This window comes from Nematolebias whitei, chromosome 20, assembly GCF_014905685.2.
Source record: "Nematolebias whitei isolate Nwh7 chromosome 20, NemWhi1, whole genome shotgun sequence".
In the NCBI taxonomy this organism is placed as follows: Eukaryota; Metazoa; Chordata; class Actinopteri; order Cyprinodontiformes; family Rivulidae; genus Nematolebias; species Nematolebias whitei.
This window is the reverse complement of record NC_056517.1, coordinates 37,710,743-37,727,248: the sequence shown is the minus strand read 5'-3', so window position 1 is coordinate 37,727,248 and position 16,506 is coordinate 37,710,743. Positions and strand designations below refer to the sequence as shown.

Sequence of the window (16,506 nt, the reverse complement as noted above, 5' to 3'; positions counted from 1 at the left end):
TTAACCATGAGATTCACAAAATTCAGTCTTCAGTTTTAGGGGCACTAACTAAAACAAAGTGCTTAGTTAGTTTAATTTTTTTATATATATATATATTTGCATGAAGTCATGTCACATTCTGTTTTAATTTATCCGGGAGAGCCAACAGAACATACAGTATAATTCACCAAAATCTGTGAAACAGCTCAGTATTACATCCGTTAGATTTATTTTTCTCATAATAATACAGCCAGCTCTAAAAAGAGCAGAGATGTGATCAATGCAAGATTTTCAACGTGCACTCTCTTTGTATTCAGAAGTAGAATTTTAAACAGAGCCACCTAATATTATCTGCAGTCTCTCTCTAAGTGCATTAAATAACCAAGCTTTAAGTTTTGACTCTTGTTTTAATATGTAGGAACACAAACTCAAGTCCAGTTAGTAATAGCTGCACAAATCCAAAGTCAAACTGAACAACTTTAAGGTCTACATGAAGAACTGAGAATATAAAACGAAACTCCTTGCTGTTGTCACAGGGCTGCAGGTAGGTTTAGAAACTCCTTTAAAATTCGCATTTTCATTCTCAGCATCTGGAAGCTACTTTATTTACCCATGCTTTGAAATGTTGGTTTTGTTTTTATGACAAACAGGAACTACAACCAGTAATATGGCGCTCCAAGGAGGAAAAGCATCGTCGGGTGAAATATGCAATGACATTGAAGTTGCGAAATTAAAATATGTGACATATTCCAAATGTTTTAACTCCTCAGTTCATTTTGAGCCGAAACAAGACCATGCTGGTTTAGCTTATTTTTATGACGAAGAATCATCTGCTGGTTTTAGAGACGAAACCAACTAGAAAACAAAAACATGCCATTTTCACGAAGAACATTTACAGTTAAAAATATGAAACAGTGACATTTCCAAACAATACATTTTACATTACAACGTCTTTAATATTGTTTGGTTTCAACAAATGATTTGTCCTTGAATGGAAAAATGAGTAGTTTGGGATTTTAATTCATGCAGGCTTATAATTAAAAAAAAAAAAAAAACACCATGAGACTCATTGGTGGAGGTATAAAAGAGCAAACTGGTGCTTTTGAAAGGTGATGTTCCCACAGTCGGCCCAGTCTCTGTCACTGTGCAGGCGGTTTGCTGCTCCTCACTGCCAGCTGATGCCAAGCATGTTGCAGCTGACCTCCCACAGCTTCTGGGCCAAGTCATGATCTGCAGCCGACCTGGAGCACCTCGCCGGAGCACAGTCGCTGAACACAAACAGTGACAGGAAGTGCTCGCTACATGCAATGCAATAGTTCTGTTGTGTCACCATTACATAGTTAACTGGAGAAAATGCATTTCCTGTGGAAATGCAGTGTGAATGATTATTGCTGCAGAACTCGATAAAAAAAAACAGCTGAAATTAACTAAATGTTTAGCTGACATGTAGAACATGTCACAGTTAGCAGAAGAAAGAACACACATTTGCAGAATTAGATTTAAATGAGCAGAAACAAGCACACAAATTGGAAAATTAGCTTAAAAAGCTGTAATTAGCTAAATAAAATAAAATAAAAAACAACTGAAAAGGCAAAGAATCTTAAACTAAAGAAGGAAAGAACTGAAATTAACTCAAATAAATGCAGAAAAGCTAAATTCAGCACAAAAACAGCTACCGGTAAATAGTAGCTGAAATAGAAGAAAACGCTGAAACTAGATAAGCTGAAAGGAGCAGAAATTAACACAGTCAACTTGAATTAATCTAAAAACAAATTAAATTAGCCAAAAATGCTAAAAAGCTATAGCTGAAAAGAGCAAGCTTAAATTAGCAGAAGAAAGCAGAAAGAACATGTTTGCCCAATTATCCTGAAAAAAAACAGAAAAGTGCTGAAATGAGCAAAAACAGGTAAATAGTAGCTGAAACAGCAGAAAAAAACTTAAATTACCAGAAGGAAGTGGAGAGAGCACATTTTTGCTGCATTAGACTCAAAAAAAGTTTAAATGAGTGCAAGAAAATGTGGAAGTAGCTGAAAACGCTAAAATTAGCACAAAAAAGCTAAATAGTAGCTGAAATAGCAGAAATAGCTAAAACTTATAGAAATGAGCTAAAGGGAGAATAACAAGCTGAAATTAGCTGCAAGAAGTTAGAAGAAGCACAAAACTATTGTACTTAGCAGAATAAAGCCGAAAGAAGCTCAAAACAGCTAAAAAAAAAAAAAAAAAAACAGCTGAAAAATTATCTGAAAGTAGCTGATTTTTTTCTTTTAATTTGCAGAAGGAAGCTGAAAGAAGCTGAAGCAGAACAAACTGAAAGGAGCAGTAAAAGGTTGTAAACAGATCTGAAGGATTTGAAGGATGTAAAATGAGCTCAATTCATTTTCTCTGAGGAAAAAAATGTCAGAAAAGACTAAATATTTCAAAAAGCTAAAGTTGCATCAATATCAAAAGTCAGAGCACCCTTCTCCTGAAAGAACTGAACGTTTTGGTTTATGACTTGTTGAAATAGCACAAAAAATGTGGGATGAGAAAAATGCTGAAAACATACGGAAGAAAAATGGACGACAGAGTGAACACCATACAACAAACTTGACGCTTTGTTGCTTCGCTGATAGAAGCTCTGAGCAGCATGAGGCGGGTGCCTGCTGGCGAATAGTCACCTGAAGTAGCCCCCACTCATCGTCTCCAGACCAGGCTCCACAGCACAGAAGATGGTGGTCTGAGCTCCCTCCACTGTGGTCTTTGTAAAGATTCTGAAAATCTTCACCGCTACCTGGATGCACTGATGCTGGTGCCTCCACAGGTCGGACTGTACCACCCCAGGGTGCAGGGAAAAAACACTCACCCCCGAACCTGCAACACACGGACCCCAGTCACCAAGAAAAGCACAGCGGACACGTTGGACTTGTTAGAAATTAACGTTGGTATAATTCTGACTGCTTTTAGTTCCAGCACCTCCAATAATAGAGTGAACTCTTTCAAACTGCACCATTTCATGTTTGTCTTCAGAAATGTGTGGGATTTTTCAAATTCACCTTGTAACCGCTCGGCAAGCGAGCGTGCAAACAGGACGTTGGCCAGTTTGCTCTGTCCGTAGGCCTTCATGGCGTCGTAGCCCAGTTCGCTGTTGATGTCGTCCAGCCGAAGCCCGGTCCAGGTGTGGGCCACCGACGCCACGACAACAACACGAGCCGGCGCTGAACGCTTGATGAGGTCGAGCAGCAGGAAGGTCAGGAGGACGTGACCTGAGGAAAGACAGGAAATGCACACTTTAATGATTTTGTAGCTTAAATATTAAGTTAATCAAATTAAGTTGCTCAAATTATTCACTTGTTATGATTTTCTTGCACAAGCTCATTAACTTACACATCCAATGCACTGAACTTTGCTTCTCAAACAAGATTTAAAAAAAGAACGATCTGTGAAAATGCACCCACAGTAGGTGGAATCTCCACAGTTCTGTATTTTATATGATTTAAGCTAAATAGAAACCAGTGTGTGCTGGAAGCTAAAAGTTTAGCTAATTGAGGAGAAATATTTAGAAACAAATGTACAGCACAAAGGAAACTGCAAAAAAAAAAAGTGCTAAAAAGTTTGTAAATGTGTTGTTTTGGAAGGATTCATCAACCTGTGTGTTTGTGGGCAGGGCAGAGTTCACACCAACAGACTGTGACAAAATAATATCGATTGCTGCGTGGCACAGTTTTCATTCATTCAACCTTTATCTAGACAGGTTAGTCCCATTGAGCCTCGAGGACTCATTTACAAGAGAGACCTGATTTTAACAAAGAGTGATGACAACAGTGGACAATCATTAAAGAAAGCAAATAAAATACCAAAGAATTAAAGTTAGACAGGATCCATTTCTGAAAAAGAAACGCAGTTTAACTTTCAGTTTCCTTACTAAGTTTTCCACGTGGAGCTTAAAGGAGAGATGCGAGTCGACCAAGACACTCAAATATTTATAGGAATCAACAAACTCAATGGGGACATCATTCAAAGATAAAATAGGAAGAACTGCTGGGACCAACTTCTGTTTGAAAACAGCATCCCTTTGGTTTTGTTGGCATTCAAGACAAGTTTGAGCTGGAACAAATCAGACTGGATGATGTTAAATGCAGATTGCAAAAGCTGGAATACCTTATCAACAGTTTTAGCTCGACAATAAACAACTGTGTCATCAGCATAGAAATGTATGGATGCATCAGGGATGCTCTGACCTACATTTCTTATGTAGATTGTAAAGAGGGTGGGTCCTAAAACTGAGCCTTGTGGTACACCATTGTTAACAGATTACTGGAAGAAGTAACATTATGTTGAACACATAGCCTCCAATCTGAGAGATAGAACCAACCAAGATATTGTCCAATAAAGAAAAAAAAAAAAAACGCAGCTAGAAGAAATAGTTGCACACATGGCTTCACACAGAGTTTGTGTTAAACACATTAATTCAACTAAATCAACCGGAAAAAGAAATCACAGAAGTTTAAATGTTAGTCAAAACGTACAAAAAGGACAACATTCAGTCCACCTTACCCAAATGGTTGACTCCTAGCTGCATTTCAAACCCATCAAGTGTCTTAGAGTGGGGGCACATCATGATCCCTGCGTTGTTTATCAGGATATTCACCTGTTTCTCCTCTGAAAAGTAGATGCAGCTCTGCATGAGTCAGGAGGAAGATTATGAATAAAAAGCAGAGGTGGAGCTGGTGACGTCATGCGAACCTCTTAAACTTTAAAGCTGAGTGTCCTGAGCCAAAACTAACCCCTTCATGAACTCCATCTGCTTACCTCTGTTTATGAGGTCAGCAAAGGCCCTAATGGACTTGGTGTCAGATAGATCCAGTTTCCTGATGACCACATTCTCATTTCCTGTGTCCTCCAGGATGTCATCCCGGGCCTCCTCTGCCCGCTCCAGGTCTCTGCACGCCATGATGATGCGAGCACCTAAAACGTCAAGAAGATGATGAAATACTGCAACATCTTCTTCCCAACATACCTGAAGCTGTGCATTTACTCTGGGAGCATGTTTTTATGTGCTCATCCTGCACCTGTTCCACTTGTTTGGCTCTTGATTTGACTCAGACTTTTAATTTGGATCTGTATGTGACATTACGCAGCTCATGACAGCCGTGTCACTACAAAAATCAGAACTAGAGAAAACGCATTTCCTGCAGAAATGCAATGTGAATGCTTATTGCAGAAGAATTACAAAAAAAACTGCTGAAATTAACTCAAAACAAGCTGAAATGTAGCTGGAATGGAAGAACAAGCTTAGCAGAAGAAAGCAGAAATAACACATATTTGCTGAATTAGGTTTAAATAAGCAGAAATTAGCACAAACATTAAGAAATTAGCTAAAATAAAATAAAAATGCAATGAGCAAAAGATAGCTGAAAAGGCAGAAAGAAATTTAAACTACCAAAAGAAAGTGAACAGAGTTGAAAGGAGCTCCAAAAATGTGGATTAGATGAAAAATCTTAATTTAGTTTTAAAAAACAGCTAAATAGCTGAAATTAGCAGAAATAAACTGAAAGGAGTACAACAAGCTGAAATTAGCAGAAATAAGTTAATTAAGCTAAAAGTAGCAGAAATGACCATGGAAAACTTGACTTTATCTGAAAACTGCTTAAATTAGTTTAAAATGCTAAAAAGGTAGCTGAAAAAGTAGAACAAGCTTAAATTAGCAAAAGAGAGCAAAAAGAACACACATTTGCTGAAAGAAGCAGAAATGAGCACAAAGTGGAAATTATCTGGGGGGAAAAACAACAACAGCAAAAAGAACAGCTGAAAAGTAGCTTTAAAAAAGGCAGAAAGATGCTTAAATTATCAGAAGAGGGCACATTTGCTGGAAAAATGTTGAAATGAGTGCAAAAAATGTGGAATTAGCCAAAAAAAGCTCAAATTAGCATAAAACAACTAAATAGTAGCTGAAATAGCAGAAAAAGATGAAACTTGCATAATTAAGCTGAAAGGAGCATAACTAGCTGAAATTAGATTAAATAAGTTAGAAGAAGCACAAAAATGTTGTAGTTAGCAGAAAGAGTCTAAAAGGAGCACAAAACAGCTGAAAAACAGCTGAATTTAGTAGAAATTATCTGAAAAAAAGTTTGAATTTGCAGAAGGAAGCTGAAAACAGCTGAAGCAGATCAAAATGTGAAAGGATCAGTAAAAGGTTGTAAACATATCTAAAGATCTGAAGGATGGAAAATGAGCTCAATTCATTTTATATGAGAAAAGGCTAAATATTTCAAAAAGCTAAAGTTGCACCAATACCAAAAGTCATAGCAGGATTGTTTTGAACGAGCCGAACGTTTTGAGACATGATTTGTTGAAATAGATGAAAACTGTGAAAGATGCTGAAAACGTACAGAAGAAAACTGAATCTCAGCAGAGTGAGTCATGAACGTTCGCACTACGAGCTTCAAAACGACGCTGGTTTTGTTCATTTGCATGTGAACCAAACCATTATGGTCCTGAGAGCAATGAAGGCCCCAAACGTCTGAAGGTTCTCTCATGGTCCCTGAGCTCAGGAGCTCATTTAACTGGCTGCTCCCCTCACATGAGCCCATCTCTGCTGTTCTCTGACACAAACGATGGCACAGCCTCCTCAATGATCACAGAAAGGGGGTTTTCAGGACACATTCTCTTTCCATCACCCAAATACAGATTTCCCTGCACGCCCAGACAAACACTCCAATATAAAAAGTCTGCTCATCTCCCAAAAGCACGAAACTCTCAAGTAAACCCACACAGATGTTTGAAATGAAGCCGTTAATCAGCTGGAGCATGTGCGCGCCGTCGCTGATGCTCCGTTCTGCTCTCGTGAAACAACAGAGAAACAAACGTGAAAAATAACAGCGCTGAGTCATGCTAAATACAGCACATCATATGACTGATCAATCACATTATCGGTGATTAGTGAGCACGTCTGTGTCACGTTTTGCTCCGTCAGCGTCCAAATGACCAAAACACGAGCGAGGGGTCCAACAAAGACCGTCGAGGATTTGATGCAGTTTGATTTCCCCCGGTGCTGCAGGAGGCAGCTGCCTGTTATGAATCTGAGCTGATCTAATCAAGTTGTCATGATGTCATTACTTAACCCCGTTTACTGATCGATGATGTCATCGTTAGTCCTGTCTGCTTCACCCTGGAGGTGCTCGTTCTGTTCTCATCTTTCACGTCGGCCTCCAACTCTGCAGCTTTTTAGCTGCAAACACAAGATCATGAGCAGCACCATCTGTTAAACTGATTTCTACTTTCCCTCTCACATACAGAGCTAAGTGCTTCGTCTTTGTAAAGCATGATAGCTTCCAAACGTTTCAGCGTGCGTAATTTAAAAAAATGAAGTTTATTTATGCCGTGCTTTAAACAAATAGATACATTTAAATTTAAACAATGCGTTTTCTGTGAAACTGCAGTGAGAACGCTGAGCTGAGTGCATTTTCAAGAAGCTGAAACTGAGCTGTTAAAGATAAATGTGGCAAAACATGAACAAAAAGCTAAAAGTAGCTAAATGTTAGCTTGAAGATAAAAGTAGAAAAATAGAAGCTAAAAACAACAACAACAAATGTTTCCTGGATTAGAGTCCAAAGTGAAAAAGTTTTTGAAGAAATTAAAGAGATCTCAATGGACTTTAAAAGGAAAACATATTTGTAAACAAGATGAATTGCACTTCCTGCGAAATTCAGTGTGAATGCTTGTTGCTGAAGAACTTGCTGAAAAACAGCTGAAATTAGCTAAAAACATGCTGAAATGTAGCTGAAATGGTTGAACAAGTCAAAGTTAGCAGAAGAAAGAACATATTTGCAAAAATTGATTTAAATAAGCAGAAACAAGCATAAAAATAGGAAATTAGCTTTAAAAAGCTGTAGTTAGCAAAAAAAAAAAAAAAATAAAAAGCTGAAAAGTAGCTGAAAGGGCAAAGAATCTTAAACTACCAGAACGAAGTGGAAGGAGCTGAAATGAGCTAAAATAAACAAGTAACTGATGAAAAAGGCTACATTTAGAATAAAAACAACTAAGTAGTAGCTGAAATAGAAGAAAAAGCTGAAACTAGATAAGCTGAAAGGAACATAAGCTGAAATGAGCAGAAATAAGTTAATTAGGCTGAAAGTAGCAGAAATTACCATATTAAACTTGATTTTTTCTAAAAACAGCTGAAATTAGCCAAAAATGCTAAGAGCATCTCAAGCTAAAATTAGCAAAAGAAAGCAGAAAGAACATGTTTGCTGAAAGAAGCAGAAATGAGCAGAAAAAAATGGAAATTGTTTGAATAATGCTGAAATTAGGAAAAAAAAAAAAAGCTAAATAGTAGCTAACAAAAGTTAGCAAATTACCAGAAGGAAGTGGAGAGAGCACATTTTTGCTGAATTAGGCAGAAAAAAGTTGAAAAGGATGCAAAAAAAAAATGTAGAATTAGCTGAAAAAGCTCAGATTAGCATAAAAGCAGTGAAATACTAGCTGAAATAGCAGAAATAGCTTAAACATACATAAATAAGCTGAAATGAGCGTAAAAATCTGAAACTAGCAGAAAAAAGTTGGAAGTAAGATTTTGAATTCTATTCTGGATTTGACAGGGAGCCAATGGAGAGAAACTAAAACTGGAGAAAGATGATCTCTCCCAGTAACTCCAGTTAAGACTCTGGCAGCAGCATTTTGGATCAACTGAAGACTTTTTAAAGAAGTATTTGGACACCCAGATAATAAACCATTGCAATAGTCCAGTCTAGACGTGACAAATGCATGGACCAGTTTTTCTGCATCATCTTTAGATCAGATGTTTCTAATGTTAGTGATATTACGCAGGTGGAAGAAGGAGGTTCTAGTAACGTTTTTAATGTGGGGGATAAAAGACATGTCCTGATCAAAAGTAACACCAAGATTTTTAACATTAGAGCTGGAGGACAGATTAATGCATCTAAGGAGGGAGAAAGACTGAAACATTCATTCCTAAGGTGCTCAGGTCCAAAAATCAAAACCTCAGTCTTGTCTGTTCAACAGGAGAAAGTTGAGGGTCATCCAGGTTTTTATGTCTTTAAGAGAATTGTTTGGTTACTGTTCTATTTTATTTTATTTTATTTTTTCAGAAAAAAACTTTAATTATAATAAAGTATTTTTATGTACTTATAAACTTTGCCTAATTCTATCCTGGGTTTTAACTAATAAATGATCCAAAGTAAAAAAATTAAAAAAAAATCACAAAACACTTAAACGTCATCAAATTCACCGTAATTATTTTAAAGTATCGTATCGGTATACGTTTAGGCGATGCTCACGCATGGCTCCCAAAACGGCAAGGCAGCCATATTTGTTCCGCAAAAACGTATGTTTTCTAGGGCCCCCTGGCATTGCCCCGGGCCCCCCCAGGGGGGCGCGCCCCTCTATTTGAGAAGGACTGGATTAGCAGCAGAGATTAGCTCCCAGTCGGGGGAAGTCCTTAAATCCAGGATAAAGGAGCGGAATGCTGCGTGAGTCACAAGTTGGAAGTTCATAAAAACTTCACAAAAAAAAAAAAAACCCATGTGAACAACAAGGTGAGATCCTGCCGGACTCACAGCTGGACCGTACCTCTCCTCGCCAGGTCCCTGGCTGTTTCTTTACCAATCCCAGTGTTGGCTCCTGTGATGATGACGGTTCTCCCATCCAACCTCTCCTCAGAGGACCAGTGCTTACAGCACCCCACCCTGAACAACAGATACGTTAAAATAAACAGGAAGACAGATGTGAATAACGTAAAGCTTCCATTCATTATAATACATGCAATCTCATATGTTGTTTCGAGTTGTTATGCTCAGAATATGTGTTTTGTAAGACTCCCAGCTACTACCACATCAATTTTACCTCAATATCTGTAGAAATTATTGATTTATAGCTATTATAGTGCGACTAATGTCACTTAGCTGTTGTGGCCATCTTGAAGTGGATTGACTCCAAAAGTTCATGAGTTGTAAAAACGCATGTAATGATAAATTCCTGAAAGTTGCATTAAAAATGGTCCAGCGGTTCATGAGATATTTAGCTAACAGACAAACGAGGCTGACTCCAACAGTTAATGCTAAAGATTTGAGCAGAAATCTTGACCAATGAGCAACATGAAAAGTGCGTTTCGTGAAAACATCTCAGCTAAATCCACAAAAAAATGTAGCTCAGAATCTGGAAAACTAGCTGAATTAAAGTCACCTTTTTAATAAATCAGCTGGTTGTGATGGCCATCTTCAAACTGGTTGACCCCAACAATTAATCAGATGTAGCCACAAATCTAGTAATTAATTCCTGAAAATGTCATTAAAATATGTCCAGTAGTTTGTGAAATATTTTGCTAACAGACAGGAACAGTCACACACCTCCACATAACTCTTTGATAAACAACTGTTCAGTTATGTTACACCACATTATTTGAGTGTTCCTTGCCTAGATTATAATCTAGTTTTAAAATAGTTTAAACACAATACAGTTTTGATTATTTACAAAATTGCACAGATCAGCAACAAGTCTAACAGCAGTTTGTCCTTCGTCCCGTTGCGCTTGCAGAAAGGTCGTTCTCCTACCTGCAGTTCATGATCCCCGCAGGAGAGCAAACCTCCATCTTCAGGACAGGTGAGCAGGACACAAAGCGCTCGGCTCCTTCAGCGTTCTCTGAATTGTTCACTTGTTTCTTTCGTCACCTCTCCCTCGCCCGCCTGCTGCAAGTGTTTCACATCTCGTGACCGGACCAATCAGGAGCGAGCTGACGCCTGGCTGATTCACAACTTGCAGGCTGAGAAAGCTGCAGACAATGAGGCCTTGTGCAGCTTTCATTTGGTGCAATTTATTTTATATTCTTTAGCCTAGCAGCGTCTAACGTCTTTAGAAAGTTTGGAAAATCAGGATCCTCTGACGCACAAACTTTTATCCTGATAAAATCATTAATCGTGATACTGAATATCACGAAGCAACGGTGACGTATAAATTAAATTAAAGATGGCTGCCTGAGCTACACCTCACAACTTGCGTTAAAATTCAGAGTTTGTGTTGAGAATGACTGTCAGCTACTACCACACTAAATCTCAGCTGCATATCTGTAACACAGACGGAGTTCCAGCCATTTTTATATTGGCTAGTGTTGACTAGCCGTGACGGCCATCTTGAATTGGAGTGACTTCAAAGATTTATCAGCTACAGATGAATATCTACTGATTATTTTTTGAGAGTTTTAACAAAATCTGTCAAGTGGTGAAGGGGATATTTTGCTAACAGACAAACATGATTGACGTCAATGTTTGAAATGTTTTTTGAGTAAAAGTTTCTAACGGATGGAGCAAAACTGCTCTTTTTGTTCAGGTGAACAGAACTCTTAAAAAATGTATTACCATTTAAGAAGCCACCAGATGTGATCAGTTTGAGCAACAAGGTGCAAAGTAAAAACAGATGTGTAAAAAATGCATCAAAGCATGAAAACATCTGGGAAAAAAGAAAATCAAGGACAATAAAATGATAAAAACTGTCCAGAAATGTGTTAAAAGTTACACGAAAGAGAATTAAAACACCCAGGAAACTAATTTAAGACTACAAACATTAAACAAAGAGATCAAATTAAAATCATGCACACAAAAAAAAAAAAACCACCACTTAAACGCACAGAAACTACTGTTGAGGTTTTTATTGGAAGCAGCAATCATCACTGTTTTCAGCTTCAATCGAACCATGACAGGGATTTTATTTCCGGCACGCTTTTCCATCCAGATTCAACAAAACTTGGAATCTTCCCGCATCGTTTGAATGAACTAGAAAGTTCCTGGAGAAACTTTAACGGGGTGGCAGCCATTTATAATGTTTAAATTTGACAGCGGTATGTGTTGGGGTTCGCTCTCAGCTACCACCACACCGAATTTCAGCTCAGTACGGCAAAGAATTAACGAGTTATAGTCATTTTTATTGGGGACAGCCTTGAATGGCAGCCACCTATTATTATCCACCTGACAAGGGTTTATTAACTTTATATCTTACTCTTCCATCAACTTTAATGCACCGTGTACCCCACAAATCTTATATCAAAACGACTGACTCAACGCCATGATGTGTGCAATTACTTTTATTGGCATTTCGAGTTACCATGGGGACGTAATTCGCAAACAAAGATGCCATTTTTCTAATTCAAAACATCTGACAGACAGGCAGTCCCCATCTAAGTTTCTCCAGGACCTTAAGCTATGGTTGCCATCTTGGATTTTTGATTTGGATTCAGTGTATGATCGGTGATGTGATCACCAAATTTCAGCTCTGCATGTGTAAACAATAGCCGAGTTAAATTTAGCTTTTGTGGCCATCTTGAATGTTTTATTTGAATTCAGGATTTACTGGGCACTGCTCTGAGCTACCACCAGCTCAAAATCTTTTACAATAGCCGAGTTATTTGTTTGCAGATTATGTTGCCATGGGAACTCGAAATGCCGATCAAACAGCACACATCAAGGCGTCGAGCCGGTCGTTATGATATAAAAATTTGAGGGGGTACACATTGCGGATCAGACGCATTAAAGTTAGTAGAAGAGCAAGACCCTTTTCAGGTGGGTAATAATAAGTTTCCTTTCCAGGAAGTCCCCAGTTATTGTGGCTGCACAGCTGTGGGAGAGATGTTCACCTCCAGCGGATGCCCAGCAGGTGGCAGCTCACAGCCCACAGCTTTAAGGCAGTGCCATCATCCTCACCTGCCCTGCAGCTTCCTGCTGCAGCACATTTCCTGCAGAGAAAGAGGGGACTGAAACTGTGCACATTTAGTTGTACACTCTGGAAAATCCTATTGTAGTCACCAACAGTAATGATGCTTTGCAGCTCAAACTGACCTGTAGTGTCCACCAGTGAGCATCTGGCTCTCAGGAGTGACGGTGCAGTAGATGGTGGTGCTCGCGCCCTCTGCTGGGGTCCTCAGCAGGAAACTGAAGATGTCCTTTATGTCCACCAGAGACGGTCTGATGTGCCTTGTGATTTCAGTGTTCACAAGGCCAGGATCCACTGAGAAGGCCATCACACCATGCACTGGAGGGAAATGGAAAAGATTTTGTTTTTGATGCCTTATCTTCACAACTTTTATGATTTAGAACCACAAGATTAACTGGTTAGAAATAAACTTTCACAGATGAGTGCGCTCCATGTAAAAGTTACTGCCTTGCACCACTGGTTGCAGAGGTACAGCCCATAATTTCTTCCTGAGAGTTCCAGTTTTTGTTTTTCTTGAGATATTTTAATCAGGGTTAAATTCAATGGTTAAGGATTTTAAGCCAAAATATCACACCGTTACGCTCAAAGTGAGATTATTTCAGACAGCTAGCTGTTCGGGGAAAGGTTTCTGTTTGCTGCCCGGAGCAGTTGTTCAAGCACGAGACTCTCACATGGGCAAGAAATGCAATGCCATTATTTTATCTGCAATTTAAGAGACAGAACCGAACGATCCTCACAGTCCAACATCAAGCCTGCTGTCTGTGTCTGAGCCACACGCCCTACCCTCGATCCTTTTGGCCAGCTCTCTGGTGAACAGCACGTTGGCGAGCTTGCTCTGAGCGTAAGCTCTGACAGGGTGGTAACTTCTCTCCCCGTTCAGATCATCAAACTGGATCTTGCCCATGGCGTGAGCCAACGACGACACGTTGATGACTCGGGATGGAGCCGAGTGCTTCAGCAAGTCCAGCAGCAAGAAAGTCAAAAAGAACGGACCTGAAGAGGCAGAAATGGAGCCAAAAATGCTACGTATGAAACAACAACACAAGCGTAGAGAATGTATACCTTAAATACAACATGTACCTAAGTGATTGACTCCAAACTGTGTCTCGTATCCATCCACTGTTTTAGCATAAGGACAAATAGCCACGCCTGCGTTGTTGATCAGATAATGAAGAGCCTTTTCAGCTGGAAAAGCAGAAATTGTTCTGTGCAGTGTGTTTTTGACAGTATTTTGGATACATGTGTGTGCATGCACTGACACCCACTGTTGTAGATGCTCTCAGCAAACAGGCAGATCGATTTAGTGTCAGCCAGATCCAGCTGCCTGGCGACAACATTGGCTCCATTTACCTCCTTCGTGATATCCGAAACAGCTTGTTCTCCTTTCATCATGTCTCTGCACGCCAAAATCACCCGGGCACCTATAAAAGAGGAATCAATCGACTCTGAACGTACTCGCAAGCCAAATCTGAACCAGGAAGGCGTCTTGAAGAAAGAACCTGGTAATCACCTAAATTTCAACACAGCTATGCTGAGAAACCAAACACAGGTGAAAATGTATTACTGTGTTTTTTGGCCTATAAGTCACAGTTTTTTGCATAATTTGCATGTCCTGCAACTTATACGCTGAAGCAACGCATTTTTATATTTTTTTCCATATTTATAATCCAATTTTTGGCTGAGATATGATCGTTCCATTCATTCTGACATGGAAAATATTGAACACTACCATTTTCAGCCACTAGATGGCAGTCAAGTAGTATGGCATGCCCTTGTATCATGTAACAGGTAAAAGCAGCTATTAATGACACAATCGGCTTGCCATAGCCTTCCACCGTCGTCCAGCTCGCCTGGAGCCACCGTCAAATCAGCTTCATTCCACTGCACCGCCCCGGTGAAATGAAGCTAATTTGACCATTGAAGTGCATTTATTAAGTAAAAGTTCAACTGAAACACACCTTTGCTATAATGTCGAGCAAACAAATAATTGTTTTTAATTGTTAATCTTGTTAAATTCTCGTTAAAGTCCTCCCGTGCACATTCCCACAGCCGCCATTTGGCAGCCAATCGATTTTTGGCATAACACCGACCCACGTTTCCAGGTTGTCAGCGGTGACGCGTAACAAACACGACGCGTCAGCGGTGACTCGTAATAGATGCGACTTATACAGTGAAGCGACTTATTTATGGATTTTTCCACTTGATTAGACATATTTAGACTGACGCGACTTATAGGGCGGTGCGACGTGTACGGCGGAAAATACAGTAATTTGTTCGACTTAAAACATGTGAGTGTTTTCTTGCCTCTTGATGCAAGGTCTTTAGCTGTTGCTTTGCCTATCCCGGTGTTGGCGCCCGTCACAACTGCCGTCTTTCCCTCCAGACGCACATCTGACGAGCACTTTGGGGTGAACAAAGACCTGAAGAATTGAAGAGACTTGAACCATTTACTTGAAAATAAACTGAAATGTCTAGAAATAAATGCAAGCTCTTACCTGACAGTTTGCATCTCTACTGGTGACCAACGATGACAAAATCCAGTGATCTAGCAGAGAACGAAACAGAACTGAGAGGGAGAAGACTGTTTCCCTTTTATCGTTGACCAGGACACTATTTGGTACAAACAGCCTTCTGTTCAAATTCAGTTATTGGAGATAATCAATTAAAGCTAAAGTTCTGAGTGGAGTTCTGACGGGCTGTCACATGGCAAGCAGTTTTAACGGGTATTAAAACTACAAGCAGAGAAGCCTTTTCCTGTTTACTTCTATTTGGACCATTCTTGTTGAACAAGTGAAGGCTCAACAAACTAAATGTTTTCTGTGATGTATTTATTTTTTAGACTTTTCTGACATCTACCACTATCCCAAACTACTTTACCGGGAGTTTATCCTATATAAAAACAGTAGTACTTAACTGTGAAGTGGATGGAAATCGATACTTAGCTTTTATAAAAATTTTCCAATAAAAATCTGGAAAGTTTTGGTGAGTGTTTGTGTTCTCTCTCCTATTAACTCTGACAATCCAGTCCTACTGTGTTTTTATTTCATCTCAATATAGACAGAGCCGTTCTGGGAAAGCCTCGGAGGTTTGTCACAGAACATTAGTTAGAAACAGTATCATGAAGACCAAGGAACACAGCAGACAGGTCAGGGATAAAGTTGTTGATAAGTTTGGGTTAGGTTAAAAAAGAAGCTTTGGATATCTCACAACTGCAAACCTACCAAGTCATGGATGTTCACCTAAACTGACCACTCAGGTGTCCACTGGACAATCAATAGAGCTGCACTGATCTTATCTTTATAGACGACTGGTAAGAATAAACCACGGGTCCTGTTTTTAGTTTGCTGTGTATGGGATACAGCAAACATGCCAAGGAGGGTGTTCTGCTCAGATCAGACCAAAGACTGACTTTTTGGCCTAAATGCAAAAAAAACTGTGTGGTTAACAATCCAGAAACCATCTTATCACCATCAAAGTGGTTGTGTGCTGCTTGTGGGATTGTGGTTGTTGTGGCTCCTCTGACTGATGAAGTCCTTTGGATGAAAGACGAAACATTTCAACACTTACATAAGACTTAACTTTGTTGGACTTTTTACCTGGATTATTAAGCATGAACTTTGGTATGTGTGGTTAAAATACTTGGAACACAACATCCCTAAACTGAAACACGGTGGTGGCAGCATCATGCTGTGGGGATGCTCGTCTTCATTAGGGACAGGGAAGCTAGTCTTCCATCCAGAGCTACATTTGAAGGGATTAGATCAAAAGCATATTTACATGGAAGAAAGCACTTAATTTTAAAACTACTTTTCTATTACTTGTAAACGATGA

At 39.3% G+C, this 16,506-nt stretch overlaps 2 protein-coding genes across 2 annotated transcripts; both read right to left on the bottom strand.

Moving 5' to 3' along the window:
* Positions 1-1,144: 1,144 nt before the first annotated feature.
* Positions 1,145-10,571, bottom strand: zgc:112332 (uncharacterized protein LOC553712 homolog). Its single transcript, XM_037693929.1, has 6 exons — positions 10,527-10,571; positions 9,547-9,662; positions 4,768-4,923; positions 4,513-4,617; positions 2,637-2,829; positions 1,145-1,247 (listed from the first exon to the last, which is right to left on the bottom strand). Exons 1-6 carry the CDS (start codon positions 10,562-10,564, stop codon positions 1,145-1,147), a joined length of 711 nt encoding a protein of 236 aa, XP_037549857.1. The 5' UTR covers positions 10,565-10,571.
* Positions 10,572-12,594: 2,023 nt separating this feature from the next.
* Positions 12,595-15,184, bottom strand: si:dkey-73n8.3 (uncharacterized protein LOC100150965 homolog). The gene is made up of 7 exons (XM_037694004.1): positions 15,171-15,184; positions 14,980-15,125; positions 13,941-14,096; positions 13,756-13,860; positions 13,459-13,668; positions 12,801-12,993; positions 12,595-12,697 (listed from the first exon to the last, which is right to left on the bottom strand). Exons 1-7 carry the CDS (start codon positions 15,182-15,184, stop codon positions 12,595-12,597), a joined length of 927 nt encoding a protein of 308 aa, XP_037549932.1.
* Positions 15,185-16,506: the final 1,322 nt, after the last annotated feature.

Bases quoted from the DNA above. Each gene is read 5' to 3' on its own strand.
- zgc:112332 (XM_037693929.1), bottom strand. From the start codon at position 10,564: ATGGAGGTTTGCTCTCCTGCGGGGATCATGAACTGCAG. The intron at 9,663-10,526 runs GTAGGAGAACGA...TCTGTTGTTCAG, and splicing joins GCGGGGATCATGAACTGCAG to GGTGGGGTGCTGTAAGCACT. The intron at 4,924-9,546 runs GTACGGTCCAGC...TTGACGTTTTAG, and splicing joins CAGGGACCTGGCGAGGAGAG to GTGCTCGCATCATCATGGCG.
- si:dkey-73n8.3 (XM_037694004.1), bottom strand. The intron at 14,097-14,979 runs GCAAGAAAACAC...CCTCTTTTATAG, and splicing joins TAAAGACCTTGCATCAAGAG to GTGCCCGGGTGATTTTGGCG. The intron at 12,994-13,458 runs GTAGGGCGTGTG...ATTTCCCTCCAG, and splicing joins GCTGGCCAAAAGGATCGAGG to TGCATGGTGTGATGGCCTTC.